At 46.7% G+C, this 16709-nt stretch overlaps 1 protein-coding gene across 2 annotated transcripts in view; it reads left to right on the top strand.

The window, feature by feature from the left end:
• Positions 1-16709, top strand: part of VPS13D (vacuolar protein sorting 13 homolog D (S. cerevisiae)) — a 184381-nt gene that overhangs the window by 137423 nt on the left and 30249 nt on the right. For both annotated transcript variants that reach the window (XM_004678519.2, XM_004678520.2), the window contains 2 exons: positions 3370-3502; positions 5980-6175. In XM_004678519.2, the coding sequence (XP_004678576.1) occupies positions 3370-3502; positions 5980-6175 (329 nt within the window). The remainder of the gene's footprint in view (positions 1-3369; positions 3503-5979; positions 6176-16709) is intronic.

The raw sequence follows: 16709 nt of genomic DNA on the forward strand, positions 1-16709 counted from the left end.
TGATCATCCTTGAACATACCAGCCAGCTTTGCTCTTACACAAATTTCTAAACAAATTTGATTTTAAATGCATTTGGCTTCTTTTTATTTTGGGGGCTTCTTTTTTTAAAAAAAAATATAGGCAGGGTGCCCTCTGCCCCTCCTACCCGATGTGGCCCTTGGGGGCATTGCTGCTCTGTTTCACTGCTCTTTAAAGTCAGGGCTGACATGACTCTCCCCAGGCTTGCAGGAGGTCAGTGTCAGAGGGCACCCATAAAGAGTGCTTGCAGGGTTCACGTCCCTCTCTAGCCTATGTTCTCACCCATCTTGGAGGGAGAAATAAGACACAGGGTGTGATTTACTTTCCCACTGAGGTGGAGAATGAGAGGTGGAATTAAAGATGACTCAGTGCTCCACACCGAGAGCAGGCCATGAGGTCGGTGGTGCCCTGGATTCAGCCGGCAGAAGCCGGCGGACTGGCCCACATTCCAGCCTGTGACCACGCTTCTCTTCATCTAACTGACTTCAGTTTGGTTGCTATAAAATGCCTCTCCCCATAAAGTCTGCGTACCCTCTCATCAGTATAGGTTTCATTGGATCATAGATTTCATCATCTTCCCTAGTTTTCTGCGTTCTCAAGGTCACATTTCTAGGGGTGAAGACTTGCATAATTATTTCCTGCTAATGTCTTTGTGTCTTTTACTTCATCTCAAAAGTGACAAAGCACACATCCCAGTTGGCTTGCATGAGTAATTTTTTAATAGAGAAGTTAGAATTCAGACGGATTCCTGGAGTAAGTGGGGTGGGCGAGTGCCAGGAGCAGGGAAGAGTGTAGCATTTGGAGGGAAGGGTGACTTCGCAGGTCGGCAGGGCCCACCCTCCTGAAGTCAGGAGGGTGTTTTTATGCAGAGAACACCCAGGAGCCACGGGCCCTGGGGTTGCTGCAGCTGCCATAGCAGAGTCCGTTGGCAGTGAAGCCTTGGCATCCGAGGCTGCTCTGTAACCTCGGATACTAAACTTGTTCTATTGACTGTAGTGGGTGGTGGGACTTGATGGGAGATGGAAGGGAGGGTACTGGGTAGTTTGCCTAGGGTATTCTCCCATAGTTTCTTAGGAGGGCTGAAACTGAGGGGTTGGTTTTTTTTTAACTTCTTCCTAGTCAACCACCCAGGACCTTCATTTAGTATTTCTTCCCAAGGTGAGCAAATGCAGAAGGTCTGGCTGAGACCCTGGCAGCTAGCAGGCACCCCTGGCCTCTTCCGTGGAGCGCCTGCCTCCTGGAGACACTCCCCAGAGGCTTCTGAAGACAACTCTCTTGCCTTGCCAACCTCTTGCCTCTCCCATGGAGGGAAATTTCTGTCCAGCCCCTAAATGAAGAGCACTGACCGCCGGTTTAATTCCAGAACATAGCGGCAACTCCCTTTGACCCTCCCAACAAGGCTCAGATTTTCCTCTGCTCGGCTCCCAGTGATTACGTTGACCATGGCTGTTTTATGTCTGTTGTTATCTTCCTAGTGAGACAGTTGTCCTTGGGGATAGGTCCCACTCTGCTGTTTGTTTGCATCATTGGCAGTCCCACATCTGTGTTGGACCAGAGGAAGTGCTTAATAAAGACTTCCCACCTCAGGCCGTCCACCAGATCTGGAAAGCATTTTGGAAACCAAGTCCCACACTCTAATTTTATCTGTGGTGCCATTCCAGACACTCACTTTGGAGGCTAGTGTTTATCCCTTGAAGAAAGAGTGTTTTTTGTTTTGTTTTGTTTTGTTTTGAATTCTTTTTCCTGTTAAATAGTCACAATTCTATACCTTTGGAAGACTTCGGGTGCAGGGTGACCCTCCCTGGCCCTGACTGACAGCACCAGTGCTGATGAGACTGAGCCCTGAGGCCTGTCACTGATCTGCCAGCCAAGATACAGTGCCAGCCTTGCCTCTCTACAGAAGCAGGCACCTCGCTCGTCCACACAACAGCGGTGCTTCTTCTCCTTCCCAAGAAGGCTAATTATGTATTTGGTATCCTTCCCTCTTATACCTGAGAGAGGACTAGCATCTGGTTGGGTCGGAGGGAAGCTCCTGGCCCACTGGGGCTCTCCAGTGTGGTCTCCAGTTGCGGCCTCCTCAGTGAGCCTCGTGTTGGCTTTGTGACTTCCCAGGATGTCTTGAGTCCTAAGGAAGTTTGAAGTTCATTTTCGTCAATTTAAGATCTCTGATTAGACAAGAAGTGATGGGGAAGGGCAGGCAGAAGCAGATGGTGGTAGGGATGTGTTTTCCAAAAGATCAGGAGCCACTGCCCCAGGTGAGGGAAGCTTCTGGAGGGATGGAGGGAGCTGGTGCCCAAGTCTGCTCCAGCCCTGCGCTGCACAGCCTTGCTCTCTCCCACTCTCTCCCTCCTCTGAGCCCAGCGCTTGCTTTCACCCATCACCCATGACAAGCAGGACACCTCAGCCCTGATGGCTTCCAGGGCAGATCTGTTTAACACCCCTTTGCCAAACCAGAACAAAACAGGCCCCCTGGGGGCCCCCCAGTGGGCTGACAAGGTCTTCAAGGCAGGCTCTTTGCCTCAAATCTTACCAAACTTTATATCTAAATAGCATTCCTGTGAGTTTTCTGAAAGGTTAGTCGTAGGTCATTGGCACTTAAACCATTTGTTTTGGTAGATCCTTCCCAAGGAGGCTAATTATATATTTGATATCCTTCCCTTTTATGCCTGAATGATGAGGCTAAGTACCCTGTGGTTTATTAACTGTCACTTTAAACCTTTTCAGATTGTCTTGTGACAAAACAGAGTTTTATGTCCTTTTATCCAGTTTTGATGGATGAGACAGCTTCTCTGGTTCACGTATGCCAGGATAAATAAAATCTCTCTCTAATTGGTAGGGAAGGATTTTTGCATTTGAAGTCATGAGTTCAAGTCTTCGATTTCCTGTGAAAGATGACTTAACCTGTTAACCTTTTAATATGCTTCATTTTCTCTTTGGACAAGTAAGCTGAGCATGCAGCACCCACCCCCACTCCCCAGTATCTGTTGAGGAAGTGAATGAAAAGGTGTTAATTCGGGGCAGTTGGTGTCGCTAGGAACATCATTACTGAAACCTAAAGCAACAGTTTGTCACGTTTCCTATTGTGAATCCCACTGATGCCGAGCGCAGATCCCGCAGCCCACCTCTCCTCCTCCAGACATTCTGCTATTCGTTCATTTTCCAGTACATCTGCATTAGATTTGTGGAAAACGCATGCCACTGCGGGTCTTTAGCTGCCCTGCCAGCCTTTGGCCACCAGCATAAGAATTTGCATGCCCCAGTTTGGAGCGAGGGAAGGTATTTATTGAGAAAATGGTAGAAATCATGCTGTGGCTGTAATTCCCTTTTCCTTTTGTTTTTGATTCATTCCAGTTTGCGGGGACGTTGTCAGATGGCTTAGGGAAGACGATGGACAATCGGCACCAGTCCGAGCGGGAGTATATCCGCTACCACGCGGCCACCAGCGGGGAGCACCTTGTAGCCGGCATCCACGGCCTGGCGCACGGTAGGTCACGTGGCAGCAGGCCCTTCTGCCAGGGTTTCACCTCTCCGATGACAAGTAGAAAAGAGCAGGCCGACACAGGAGCCCGGGCTTGCTGCCCTGGCATGCTGGCGGCCTCAGCTCTCGGTGCCCTGCAGTCGCAAGGGTGCAGCCCGTGAGAACTCTTGGACTCATGGAGTGGCAGCTGTTGCAGTTCCTTCCCGTTCTTGGCTTCTGTTTCCAAAGTATACCATGGTGGAATTGCCTGAGTCCTTTTTTAGAATCTGGAATTGCTGCTTACAGACTTGCCTTCTGCTTACCGATCAGCTTTTCACAGAAAGTAAAATATGACTGGCCAGGCTTGTCATCCCGGTGTTTTTGAGTTTTGTGAAAATATATATTCCCAGGGATTATAAACCCATGTGCCCAAGGATGCAGGTGAATTTGTTTGAATTCTGACTTTTAATGCTTTTTTTTCTCACTCATTTGCCTTTTCTATTTTTCTATCCGCTTCTTAACATGGTATTCAAACCCTGGGAAGTGTAAACTAGGCCAGCCTTCCCAGCCTCTGTCCCCGCCACACTGCACCCGAGCCACCCCGAGCCACACATCACTCCTCAGACATGTCCCGGGCCTTGCTCACACACGTTCCTCTTGCCATCCCCTCTGCTGCCTCACTGCCTTGCGTAGGAACATCCTTCTCGGCCTGTAAGTCCCAGCTCCACTGTCCCTGGTGGAAGGAAGACATTCGGGGCGCAGGTGGCAGTGGGACTGTGCCTGTCCCACGGCGTGTGGCCCCTTTCCTTGAGCACCCCCAGGCCTCCGGCCAGGCTCCTACTGAGTAATGGTCAGTCAGCTGAGCTGATTATTCCAGATGCTTAGGAATAGTCCCAAGTGATGAGAAGTGATCAAGGCCAATAAAATTATGATTCTCTGCACTTGGAGGAAGAAGAAGGAATGTCGATAATAAGAAAATCATATTTCTATTTTTGTTTGGAACATAGTGTGTCGGAGGCCACGGTTTTTGTTTAGCAACTTTCTGATGGCAAAGTTTGGATAAAACACCTTTGCTTTTCCTTAACTTGCTCAATTGGGAAAGGAGCAGCCCCTAAGGAGACATCAGGCTAGAAGTAATACTTGGCTGAAATGAGCCTGTTTCTGAACTTAAAAGTTGGTTGTTGGGCAGTCACTCAGCATTAAAGGTTTACTCATTCTCTCTGGTACAATAATGAGGACGATTTTTAATGAATGGGAACTGCTGGGCTATGTGTGGTTGCTTCTCTCTGGCCCAAGCACCCTTGGGGCTGGAGAAAGTATGGCTGCACACGTGTACCAGTGTGCTATGAGAGTGGTGCCGCTTCAAGGCTGCACGAGCCACTGACACAGGGCCTTCCACGTGTGGGGCTCCTCCAGGAGCCTGCGATCAGGAAGTGACAGCCTCACCCGCTGGGGTCCGTTAGCTGAAAGTAGAAGCTTCGGATGAGAGCCTTCCTTCAGGATGAAGAAACCCTTTGGAGATGAAAGCCAGAATCTCCTCAGTCTCCTTGGTTTAAAAACTGGACGCCAGGCTCAGTTCTCCCTCGAGGCCCTGCCTGGTTTGGGTCAGGGACGTTCTGTCTCCGAGGTCCTGTCTGAAACCCTGAATGTTCTGCCATGAACTTTTGTCCAGAAGGTTGGAGACAAGGGATATTGCCTCACTGGAGCAAACAGACCCAGAATCCAAAAGAAACGCTGTGAATTGTTAGTACATTCTCACCCAAGGAATTTCCTTTACCAATTTGTCTCACTAGAGCTGAAGAGCCTAGAGAGCTTCCTCGCACCCCTGTCAAAGGGTAAACATCCTGTGAGTGGCGCTGGCACAAATCCTGGAGACGCTCCCCAGCCGGGCCGGGCCTCTCCCTGCAGCGCCTTTGTCCTCTCTCGCCCCTGCCAGCCTCGGGCCAGCTTTGAGTTTCTTCAAGACTCAGCTTTCCAAGTGTTTGGAGTGTGTTTTTGACCTAGATTGACCTTTTGACCTGACTCCATCATTTTCTCTGATGGTCCATACCTGACTTAAGCCAAGTGGGCAGTAGCTTTCACCCCGTTTCTGACCTGTGGGGGGTTGGCTGGTCAGACTGTGTTTCTTAAAGAGCAAGGATGTACTTCACTGCTTCTGTCTTGTGTGTCGAGGGAGCCCAGTTTCCGAGTCTGTTGACCTGGTCCTGCTGTCTGCGTCCTTACCATCTGCTGCCCAACCTCTGGAGTTAAAAGTAGCCACTGTTAACCTTAGCTTTTCTTTGATTTTTTTTTCAGCCGGAAGGTATCTTCCTCTGACTACTGACCCTTAATAGCATTCTCTGAGCCTAAGCTCGTTCCCGGTCTTGAGTTGGCCCGCCTTGGCCTATTGAGAGATGGACAGAATGCCCGCCTCCTGCCAAGTGCATGGAATGGAGGGGTTTGGTTTGAAATGCTTTTACTTTTGTCCTTGGCCAGGTTCCAATAGCCTTTGTCTTTTTTGCTAGGTATCATTGGTGGATTGACCAGTGTTATAACCTCAACAGTGGAAGGTGTGAAAACAGAAGGGGGTGTCAGCGGTTTCATATCTGGCCTTGGGAAAGGGCTTGTGGGCACTGTAACCAAGCCGGTGGCAGGCGCCCTGGATTTTGCATCAGAAACAGCCCAGGCGGTGAGAGACACAGCCACACTTAGTGGCCCCAGGTCAGTGGTCATGGGGGGTGTGGCTTCTGCAGTTTCTTGCCCTGGTCTGCTGCCTCTCCTAATCCTTACTGATATGCCTTATCATGTGTGTTCTGCCTTAATGATGTGATTATTTAAAATGTGAATATATGTAACTTAAATTTCTGATCTGCCTAATATAATACCTGAAAGCAAGACACAATTACCTGGCATGAATTTCCCCAGATCTGTATGTGTGTTTATCTCTATATCTACCTATCTGCCTATGCTCATGTGTGTGTATGTGCAGTATAATGTTGTTTTTTCCTCAGAAGTGTCTAAAATAGGATTTCATCCTTACAAACCTCTCTTGTTCATGAAACTAACTAGGCCCCTGCCCGCCTATTAAGGAAGCTCTTGGGCTGTCAACTGTGTCCAGCCCCTGGGCTCTCGGGCACAGGTCGCAGCCCATCTCATGGGTCTGCCCCTTCGTAGTTCTCTTCATGAGTGTGCCAGCTGGCCGCCACCTTCATAGAGAATCTCCCAAGTCCGTAGCTTCAGCGGGATGCTCTCTCGCCGTAAGCCCAGTTGAGGAGGGAAGTCATCGACAGCCCACATGGCTTCAAGTCCACAGAACACAACTACCTTAACTCTGCTAGTCGTGTGAGTGGCCTATTTTAACCTCCCTTGTTAGAGTGACTAATTGGGATTCTTATCAACAGAGGGTGTAACAGTTACAGTTCCCAGCCAAGCTGGCTTCCACGTAAGCCCAGAAGGATCTTGCTGCTGCCTTGATAGTAGACATTCCCCGAGTGAGTGAGTGTGCCTTTTAGGAGGCCGAGGCCGAGGACCCGGCCATGCCCCCACCCTGTCACTCTCTCAGATAGGATTTAAAGTGAAATTGTCCCCAGTTAAAATGATCCCATTTATCTGCCCCCCGAGAAGTCCCCGCTGCCAGCACATGCCTGAGTAGGAAAGTGCTTGCTGTGTGGCCGGGCTGTCGTCCTCTGCAGTGCTGTGGTGTCTTCCAGTGGGAAGCAGCTTTTTTTTAGAAAGAACCTGTAGAGTTTACTTGGTTGAATTGCATTCTCGTCTCAGATACAGAACAAACGCCGTCCGTGAGGGTAATTTGAAGCGTTCACGAAGTTGAGGGGAGGGTCACAGAGAGGCTTCAGAAGTGTTTCCGCTTATTTTTTTGTGTGTCTGCTCAAAGCCTAAGAAGTCTACGCCCCGCATTTTGCCACCTAGTGAAGTGTGGACACAGTGAGGCTAGGAATTCCAAAGTACCACCCTCGCTCGTGACAGCCCAGAGTGGTCAAGGGGTCAATTGGTTTCAAAAAGAATCTGAGGTATATGTGTTAAATGTTTTAAATATGTTGCGCTCTAACTTCAGTGATGCTGATTTGAATGGAATCAGTTGAAATTTAGTCCTGTCACTCTGGAAGTCGTGACACTATCTTCCGTTCTCCCCAGGAGCCCTGAAAGGCCAGACATGTGCTTAGCAGGAGAGGCGGTGTTGTCATTGCACCATAAAAAACTCAGTTTCATGGAGCAAATGATGATTGAAAATTCCCTAAGAATTCAGGGTTTGTTGCAGAGCAGAAAGCAAGTCTACCTCTGCTCTCAGAAGGTTGACAGTGAGAAAGGACAACAAACGTAAAACAAATACTGGTATAAACCATAATTTGCTAAAATTGTGAGAAATGTCAGAAACCAATCTTGCTGGGCACCCCGAAATGGAGCAGTCAGCGAAGGCAAAGAGGAGCAGAGCTGGGCTAACTGCCCTCAGGGCTCAGGAGAGGCCTTTCCAGAGGCGTGAGAGTGGCGATGACACCCGGGCTGTGAGTGGGAGTTGACCAGGTAGAGAAGCACCATATTCCAGGTAAGAGGTTACCAAGGGTCCACAGGGCTTGCAGCAAACCGGTGGAAATGCCCAGCGGTTGACTGCAAACTTTTGGAAAAGCTACCAGAGAGGACAACTGCAGAGATGACCGAGGAGCTTCAGGTCGTGGCGGACTGTGTGGTGGAAGCTCGGGGGGAGGCGGAGCTTCTGCATCTTGTCTTTGTTTCTGAAGAAGATACTGAGGGAGAGCTAGTGCTTAGGTTACAGACGGAAGTGGGTCCATCTTAATTTGGGGCCTCTGAGAAATTGGCCCTTTATCCTTTCTTGAAAAGAAACACTTCAGTCATTTTCCCTCAGTCTTATTTGTCTAGGTCTAAAAGTAGGGTGTTCAGGAGGATCTACATTAGAGAGAAAAGGAGACTGAACCAGAAAGCAACAGATCTGGGTGCCAGCACCCTTACTTGTTAGCAGGGGCTCCTGGCTGGTCTGACCTCCGCTTTTTCATCTATAAATTATGGATACATATACCTGCCTCTTCTGCCTCTTGGGTTTAAAGCCCTACCAGAGTTACTTTAATGTGGAAGCCATAAGAACTATAAAATGCTGGTGGTGTTATTTTGCAAGTCATATTAAAGGCACACAGAGGTGTCTGCAGGTGGAGAGATGTTTCAGGGCCGTGAGGTTTGCTCTGATGACACCTGGTCCTTGAACACCCTAGTCCACCAAGGGATAAGTCACCCCGGTTTCTTGGAAGTGAGTTATAACCATCTCCAGTCAGCCCAGTTGACTGAACAGGATCCAGGGGTGTTACTCAGGGTTTTTCCTCTCTGTTTAGACAACAGGGACTAACAAACGATTTGAAAGGATTAGAAGTGAGATTCTGACCGAGGGCTGACCTGAGCTCAGGGACTGAGCCAGGAATAGAACCCAGGAGTCCAAGAGCTCTGCCTCTGAGTCTGTGCTTGGATGAGGCTTTCTGCTTCCTCTGTAATATTTCATCCAAGTGAAGGCTTAGATCTTAGCATCTATGTTTTAAATGACCCAAATTTCAAGCAGATGATAGCAAAGTAAGCCATTAAACTGTGAAAGAATACTCCTTACAGTAATCCCTCTGTAAAGTAGCCTTACAGGAAACATTGGCTCCTCTCTGTGTTTACTTGAACATGATTTTATTTAGAGGGAACCCCCCCCTTGAGTTCTTTTAGATTAAGTGCATCGAAGTCCCTCTCCCTGTACACGTGCAGGCATTCCCAAAAGACAGTCACCTAGCTTTTCTCTGAAATGTCCGATCATTTGACTAGTTCTTGGGAAGGCAAGTGGGGGTTGGGGAGAAGGGAGGGCGGAGGACAGCAGAGCCCTTGGCCTCCGCCTGAATGTTGTGGACCAATATCCCCTGCTGCATTTGTTCACTGTACAAGTATGTGTGGTTTGGAACCGAAATAAGCAGCCTTTTCCAAGGCAATGTTCTGCTGGCTCAGCTTGCATCTTCCAGGCTACGTGTATGGGCCGCATTTGTCTGTTCCCAAGTTTCTGAAAATGGCACAGATGTAGCTGCACTCAGGGTGCCGTGGATGCCTATGGAAAAGCCTGCGGCCCTTCCCTGACCAGGCCAGAGCAGAGCCCACTGACCAGTCTCCATGTTCTGCGCATGTGTGGCTATTTGATGTAGAATTTGAGATGTTCAAAAGGGTAGGGAATTACAGCGCCCGGGAGCTGCCTTTTCACAGTGGAAGGCAAAAACCGCCGGAAAGAGAGGAGTGTTGGCTCTGGGCTGTTTTATCTGCTGGTTTACTTCTCCCAATACCTTCTGGTGTCAGCTTTAGGTTACAGGACGTTTTAGGAAAGTAGCAGATGAAGATTTATGAAGCCAGGCCCCGAGGTTTGCTCCAAAGTATTTCTTCACCTTTTTAGTCAAGACCCAAAACAGGGGGGGAGAAATGGGAGTTGGCAGAACTTGAAATATTTTAACTAATTTAGCAAAGCTCAGGAGTGTCAGCGCTTATCTCATTATTTAAGTTAGATAAGGAGGAAGGGGAATTTGAAGGATAATGATAGATCAGTGTTTAAGAATATTGCCATCAGGGCTCTGCTAGTGTTCTGGAATCCTCAGACCTTGTATTGTGTGCATCTGTGTAAATTCCAGTTGCTCTGAGAGCTTTTGAGTGACCTTTGTTGTTGTTTTTTTTTTTAAAGATTTATTCATTTATGCATATAGAACTGGGTACAGGCGCAAAGAGAGGATTCACCAGAGACAGTGGGGAGCAGAACAGACAGATCAGCAAAATACACTGCTGAGGGGAGCAGCAGGAGTGTCAGGAGAGGTCTGCCGCGCCATGTGGGTCACCTCCTGGGCTGGGATCAAACTTGCACTGAAGTGGAAGTGGCTGTGGCTGTGGCTGGCTTGCAGTGCTGCACTTTAACCTGTTGCACCACCAAGGAGGGCCCCGTCGGTTGGTTTTGTGGGAAAGATTTACAGTAGGCGTATTTGACTTTTTCAGTAAAAACACCCGCAAGACACCACCCAGAATATAAAGAAATACTTTGTTAGTGGCCTCTGAGATTGAAATGGATTTTCTTAACAAAAAGCCACTTTTGCAATGGTGTTTGCATCTTAACCCGTGATTCTGAGAGAAGAGGGTCTGACCCTCCTGGGTCACCAGAGCCTGAATGCCATCAGGTTGGATGGGACAGAAAATGTGTCAGCCAGAGGAAGTTAGGAAGTGCTCTATTACTCTTCCGGTCTGGTTCCCCAGTGCTGCTTCTAGTTACTATGCTCTGTGAGCGGCAGTTTGCCATCTTGGTATGACACCTCTCACAGCAGACAGGATTGGTTTGAATTGAGCCTTTTGGGAACTTGCCAAGTTGAAATCCAGTAGCGGTCACAGTGGGTGTTGGGATGTACCATCACTCTCGCTTGCTCCCACCAGTGTTCCATCTGAGGCAGAGGAGAGAAGACAGGTACGGGTACTGCCAGCCCAGGTACAAATCCATCAGTTCTTGGAAAGTGTCTGTTATTTCTTAAAACTGTAAATCTATTTTACATGTTATACCATTTTTTTTATTAATAAGAAACTATTTTTAATTGATTCCCAGTAAAACTAGCCCTCCCAAAAGTTAACACCTTGTCAGCCTGTAGCCACTGCCTTCCCCTCTGTTAAGTGCAAGATGCTCCTTCTAGAGAGTTCTGTAGACTGGAGCATGGATCCAGAGAAGCATATTTTGGGAAAGGTGGAAGCTAGGGCCTCATGCACAAGTGGCCCTGAGGTCCTCCCATCTCTTACCGGGGGGCACGTCTTGTGTGTGGAGCTGATAACTGCTGCCGGGGCATCAGGGTATGAGTTGACCTGTCAGTTTCCTCGTCTGAAGGAATTCGTTTCAGTGAAACTGACTGCTGGTGTGTCTCCTCTGTGTCAAGCCACGACCATGCTTCCGCTCTACTGCTCCCAGGGTGTGTGCACTCCCTGGCTAGTGCTACCAACCAGGCCTCTCTGCAAGACGCCTGAAGTAGGTGGTCGTTTTCTTTCCCCTTCTGAACAGCCCCAGTAGGAACTACATTCAGAGCTAGGTTAGTGGCATCTATGTCTCCCTTCTGTCTGAAGTGAAGCTGGTGAAGTTACGGGATATTTTTGAGAAACATCTTTGTAGTCCTTCAGCTTCTGACTTATAAGTTAAAATTCCTCTCACATGAACACAAGCAGAGAAACCTTCTTTTCTGAGACAGCCCTCCTCCCTCTTGCTGACTCTTAAGTAGCCACCCCCCTCGCCCACAGGCCCCAGACATGGCATTCTCTGGGTAATGTGACTTACGGAAAGTGCAGTTCTGCCACAGAAAAAAAGGAAAGTGTGTGTCTTCTGCACACACATATTTGAGAAAAACCTTTCCATTTTTGAAATCCCATGACTCATTTTTATGCAAGATTATCTGTTAAGGGGGAAAAAAAACCACTTTTTTGGTCATGGTGCATTATGATCATTTCTAGAAAGGAGAGCGTCTATTTTTTGCCATTTTTGGCATGCAGGGAGGACTGACTTCATGGAAATAGCACAACCCTGCTTCCAAAAGTAAAAATCAATTAACTTCAGGCATAAACACCTTTAAGTGTACCTCAAAGACAGAAAACTGAGATTGCTTTGATTTTGAGTTCTTCCATATAAAAATTTGCATTGGACAGCTAGATCAACAAGTTGGTTTTTAAAACTCCTGAATGATACCTAGTCATATATATGTTAGATAGAGATTTGGGATTTTTGGTTTTAACTCTGAGTGAACCAGAACAGGGTGTTTCCTTCTGAGAGAAATTGGAAGTTTGTGCATAAAAACAGAATGAAGAGTTTTTACCATCTGTGGAATTCCTCCGCGAATACTCCAGGCTAACTTATTTTTAGATTTGATAACCTCCCTATGTCTTCATTACCTACTCCTCTTACAGAATCTTCATCCCTCATTCATTGCCTTTGTTGAAATCAGAATCTCCCTTGCAGAGAAGACCGAGGCCTGAGTTCACGGCCCGGCTCCGAGAGCGCGTGAGACTGTCAGACAATTCTGAGTTATGTAGTGAGCATAGGGACTAGCAGGGACTCCAAAACTGTGGTGTTGTGTAACAAGTCTGTGATCTGTGGGTGAAAAAAAGGTAGTTTGGGGGTTACAGTTAGCCCCATGTCTTTATTTAGTGCTCTCTTGCCTCAGGGGCAATTTCTTTGCTCTAAGGATTTTCTTCCTAATATGTCAAATAGAGGGAGATGGGGAAATAGAGTAGTGGGTTTCCTACCCATGGAGGAAACTGACTTCTGTTAGGCACAGAATTTGTACATAAGGGTCTTTTTAGAGCAAAGCTTCTCAAAATATGATCTGGGGAACACCAAAATCTTTTTGGAGTCCACAGGAACAGCCCTACACTTATATATTCATATGTGAATTCATATAGAGAGATAGACAGACAGACGGACAGACAGATAGATCACTTCTGTAATAATATTCCTCATGAATGTTCAGTGGAGTTTTCCAGAAGCTACGCAATCTGTGATATTGCAGCAGTTTGACTATAGAAGCCGATAAGAGAACGCAGCTGTTTTCCATTAAGCATGACTTAAACAGATTTGCAGAAATGTGAAACAGTGCCCCTCTTCGCACTTCTGTGACTCCGTGAAGATGCCACCAGCCCACAAATAGCTGTACCTGGCTAATTTCTGTGACAAGCTGGCGTATTTGAAGATGCGGTAATGATCCATCATCCTGCTGATAAACAGCTCATATCGGCAGTGGTGGATTAGCATGGATTAAGCTATAGGAGCCACTGTAACGTGATGCGCACTCTGGCTTCCTGCCAACAGTTGTCAGCCCTCCTGGTTTCCTCCTGACTTTTGCTGGGTTTCTTGAAGTAAAAGTTGGAAAGATTTTATCACATAGCCGAAAGACCTCTCAAAATAATTTACCTAATTTAGTCCTTCACCTTAGCCTACCACCCTAATAAATTTTAATTCCAGCAGCCTGATAAGTGTGCAGCAGATCTTCAAAGTGCCAGGTCCGTCTTGTCAAAAGGCTGCTTGGTTGTGTTAACCCTGCCCTGGGCTCTCTCAGGGAATCGAGAAGGTGTATCTGTGTCAGAGTTTACTTGGCCAACCTCAGCTTTCTACCCTCCAAAGTTGGTGGAGCAGGACAAGCCCAATATTTGGATAAGCTCCTTTGAACTCCTTGTGAAAAGCAGTTTTTATGAGGCAGTTGTTCTGTGTTAACACCAGAGACAGCTCCTAGTAGATTTTCCCCAAACATACTTCAAACATAGATAATGGCAGGGGTGACCCAAGCTGTATCATAAAATCCTAGGGACTACAGAAAACTTCAAAGGAGAATCAGAGCAAAACTTCTCTTCTCAAGAGGAGGATGGGGCATAGGCCTCTCTCATTCTGGTGGCTCAGGCCTGGCCAGAACCTCCCTGACCTCAGGGAGCCCTGAGCTCGCTGGTTCCCCAGCTGCTCCCGCTGCTCCAGCAGCACAGTTGGCTGGTGATGACTCGCACCCACTGCCGCTAGGCTGCTCGAGGCCAGACTGCCACGGCGGCGCGCTTTCCTGTCACTGGTGGAAAGATGTTAACCTTAAAAAGTTTCCATGTTTTGGTTTGATTGGTTGAGGGGCCCCATTCATTCAGTTTAGCCAGTTCTGAACTTGCAATATTCCGGTCCAGTTGCTGAAGAAGCACACTGATTCAAGTATAGCCAAGCTGACAGCAGGAGTTAATGAACTGGCCAAATATTTACCTCCTGTTTAATCCTAGCATATAATGAGTACTAAGTACAAAGAATATTTAAGTACCCGAGGACAAACTGCTTCTGAAGAATGTTCCAGATTTTGAGGATCACCCATGTTTTGTGTCTTAATGTTCTTAAATTAGTCTTCTGTGTTCATTGTTTATGTTTGATTTATTGTTTATAATTTGCGGATGTCTTAATTTCTTCAATTTTTTTTTATATCTTACTTGTATTCATTAAAAATTTAGTAACTACAGTGAATAAGAACAGTGTTTAAAACGATCACTTTGACCTTAATTGTCTTGCAGTAACAATTTTTTTTAATGTTTTCAAATCTTCTTTTATCAAAATAAATGCCTGTCTTCACTTTTAAAAGTGAAGACTTCTACATCTATGAAAACAAAACCTGGCAGTCTCCTGTCCTGTCTTTCCCTGCCTCTGATCCCTGCTCTTCCTCAGGAAACAACTTTCAGCACTTTCTTCAATTTGGAGGTATTTACCTTCATGTTTCTAAAAAATAATGTTGACTTATATATAATAATATACCTGAAGGCTATGGAGTGTTATAAACCAGTGTTAATTTCAACTTTTGAAAAAGTGAGTGTCAAGCTCTTTCCTGGTGATATTTGACTTCCTGTTGTTTAACATGTTTCTCTCTCCCATTATTCAGTAACTCTGCTGAGTGCATCAACCTTCAGTTTTCATCCATTATTATGGCTATGTAAATAGTAATCCCAGGGAAGCCACATAGATCACTATGATCGTAGCACCTCTTTGGTGTAACTTTTTGACTTTTTCCTTCTCCCTGGCGTCAGTAACTGCTTTACTTTTTGTTTAGTTTTCTCTATGCATATTTTCAGTCTATCCTCATATTCTTACTACTTTCAGCTTTTACTCTGAGGTCAGTAACTTTTATAAAAAACCTATTACTCATTTATCCACGCACTCGCCTCTTTATGTTGAGTATCAAGTAATTTATCAGTTTCATTTTATGTTCCTTGGGAATTCTTCCCCACTTCTCTTTGCCCTGGTTCTCTTCCAAGTTTTTTCTTCCATTTGTTTGTTTTGGTCTTTTTCGCTCAGGAATAGAGACGATTCTCAGATATTTGGTGATTGCATCTTAAAGATGAGGCACTGAAAAGCTGGTGGGAGTTCTCTGAGACTCAGGACCTCACTATATGTTCCATTCTGCAGAAAAGAGGAGCAGGCTGGATGGGGTGCAGGTGGGACCCACAGGACTGACTGCTTCTGGCACAGGCTTTTATCCAATCTTCCTGTCTTCACCACCTCACATGTTCGCCTCCCTGTTCCTCCTCATGCCCAGGCCTTTAGAACTGCTCTGTGCCTCCATCTTACTGAAATTCAGCGGCTTTCCCATACTAATTAGCTCTCTGTTTTGTGGCTTCCACTCCCTCAGGCTTACATTTCAGCACCACTTGTCCATCTGCTTTTTCAGCTTCTAAAATATTGTTGACACCCTCTCTTTATCCTTTTGGATTCATGCCATTTGCTTTTACTTTAGAGAGGTCTCTGGACTAAATCTGTCATATTTAATCAGAAATCCTATAATTCAGAGTTTTTACTCATCCTTATTCATTCATCCTTTCTTAGTGTCCTTTCCCCTCCACATCCAGCTAGTAGTTCTAAGTTAACGTGGTTTTACTGAAATCCATATTCAGCAAGTCTCCTAAAACAGCCATTAGGTATGGCAACGTTAACAAGTAATAATACTCCTAACATTTTCATACCTTTACTAAGATCCAGGCATGGGCCTGTGTACTCGACATGTATCATCTCATCTAGTCATCATGGTGACTTTTGAGCAGAGTCAGCTTCCGTAACAGTGACCCTGATTTCCCAGAAAGGTTCGGGGTGTATCTTATCACTAGTCTGGCCCCAGCTCTCAGTCTGTCTTTAATCTCTTGTTCTGTGTGTTGTAAAGAAGCAAGTTGTAGAAGGCTCTTGTCAGGTCCCAGGGACATGAAAGAAAAAGCACAGCCCACAGTAGTGATGCGGCTCTGTCACCACCCTTCACTGAGCCATGACAGCCACTCAGGGGCCAGCGCTGGCAGGCGACTGCTTAGATCCTGGGTGCTGATGGGTATTTTGTCGTTCCCAAGGGAAGTCGCTGAAAGTTTTCTTATCTCGACACTCCAAGGGCAAGAGGTCTCTCTTCAAAGAGAAATGCTTGTTTCAGAAAGAGATGTGGAAAGAACATAAAGTCTGGAGCAGAAATGAGGAGGAGACCAGAGTCACTGGGGATTTGTAGGAATTTAGAAGGAGCTCCCAGGACACGTTGGTCCCCACATCTGTGATTCTGGTTAAGTTTTCTTTCTCCACGTTCTCTAAGGGCAGTTCCTTCAGCCCCTATACAGTAGGATTCAGAATGCCTGTGGCAGTTCTGTGGATGAAGCCACGTGATGTGTAGTGACCCTTTGCCTGGCACATGGTGTCTAGTCGGGGCTCAAGCTACGGCATCTCTTCAAG

This window comes from Condylura cristata, unplaced genomic scaffold (genome assembly GCF_000260355.1).
Source record: "Condylura cristata isolate star-nosed mole 26May11 unplaced genomic scaffold, ConCri1.0 scaffold00008, whole genome shotgun sequence".
NCBI classification, from domain to species: Eukaryota; Metazoa; Chordata; class Mammalia; order Eulipotyphla; family Talpidae; genus Condylura; species Condylura cristata.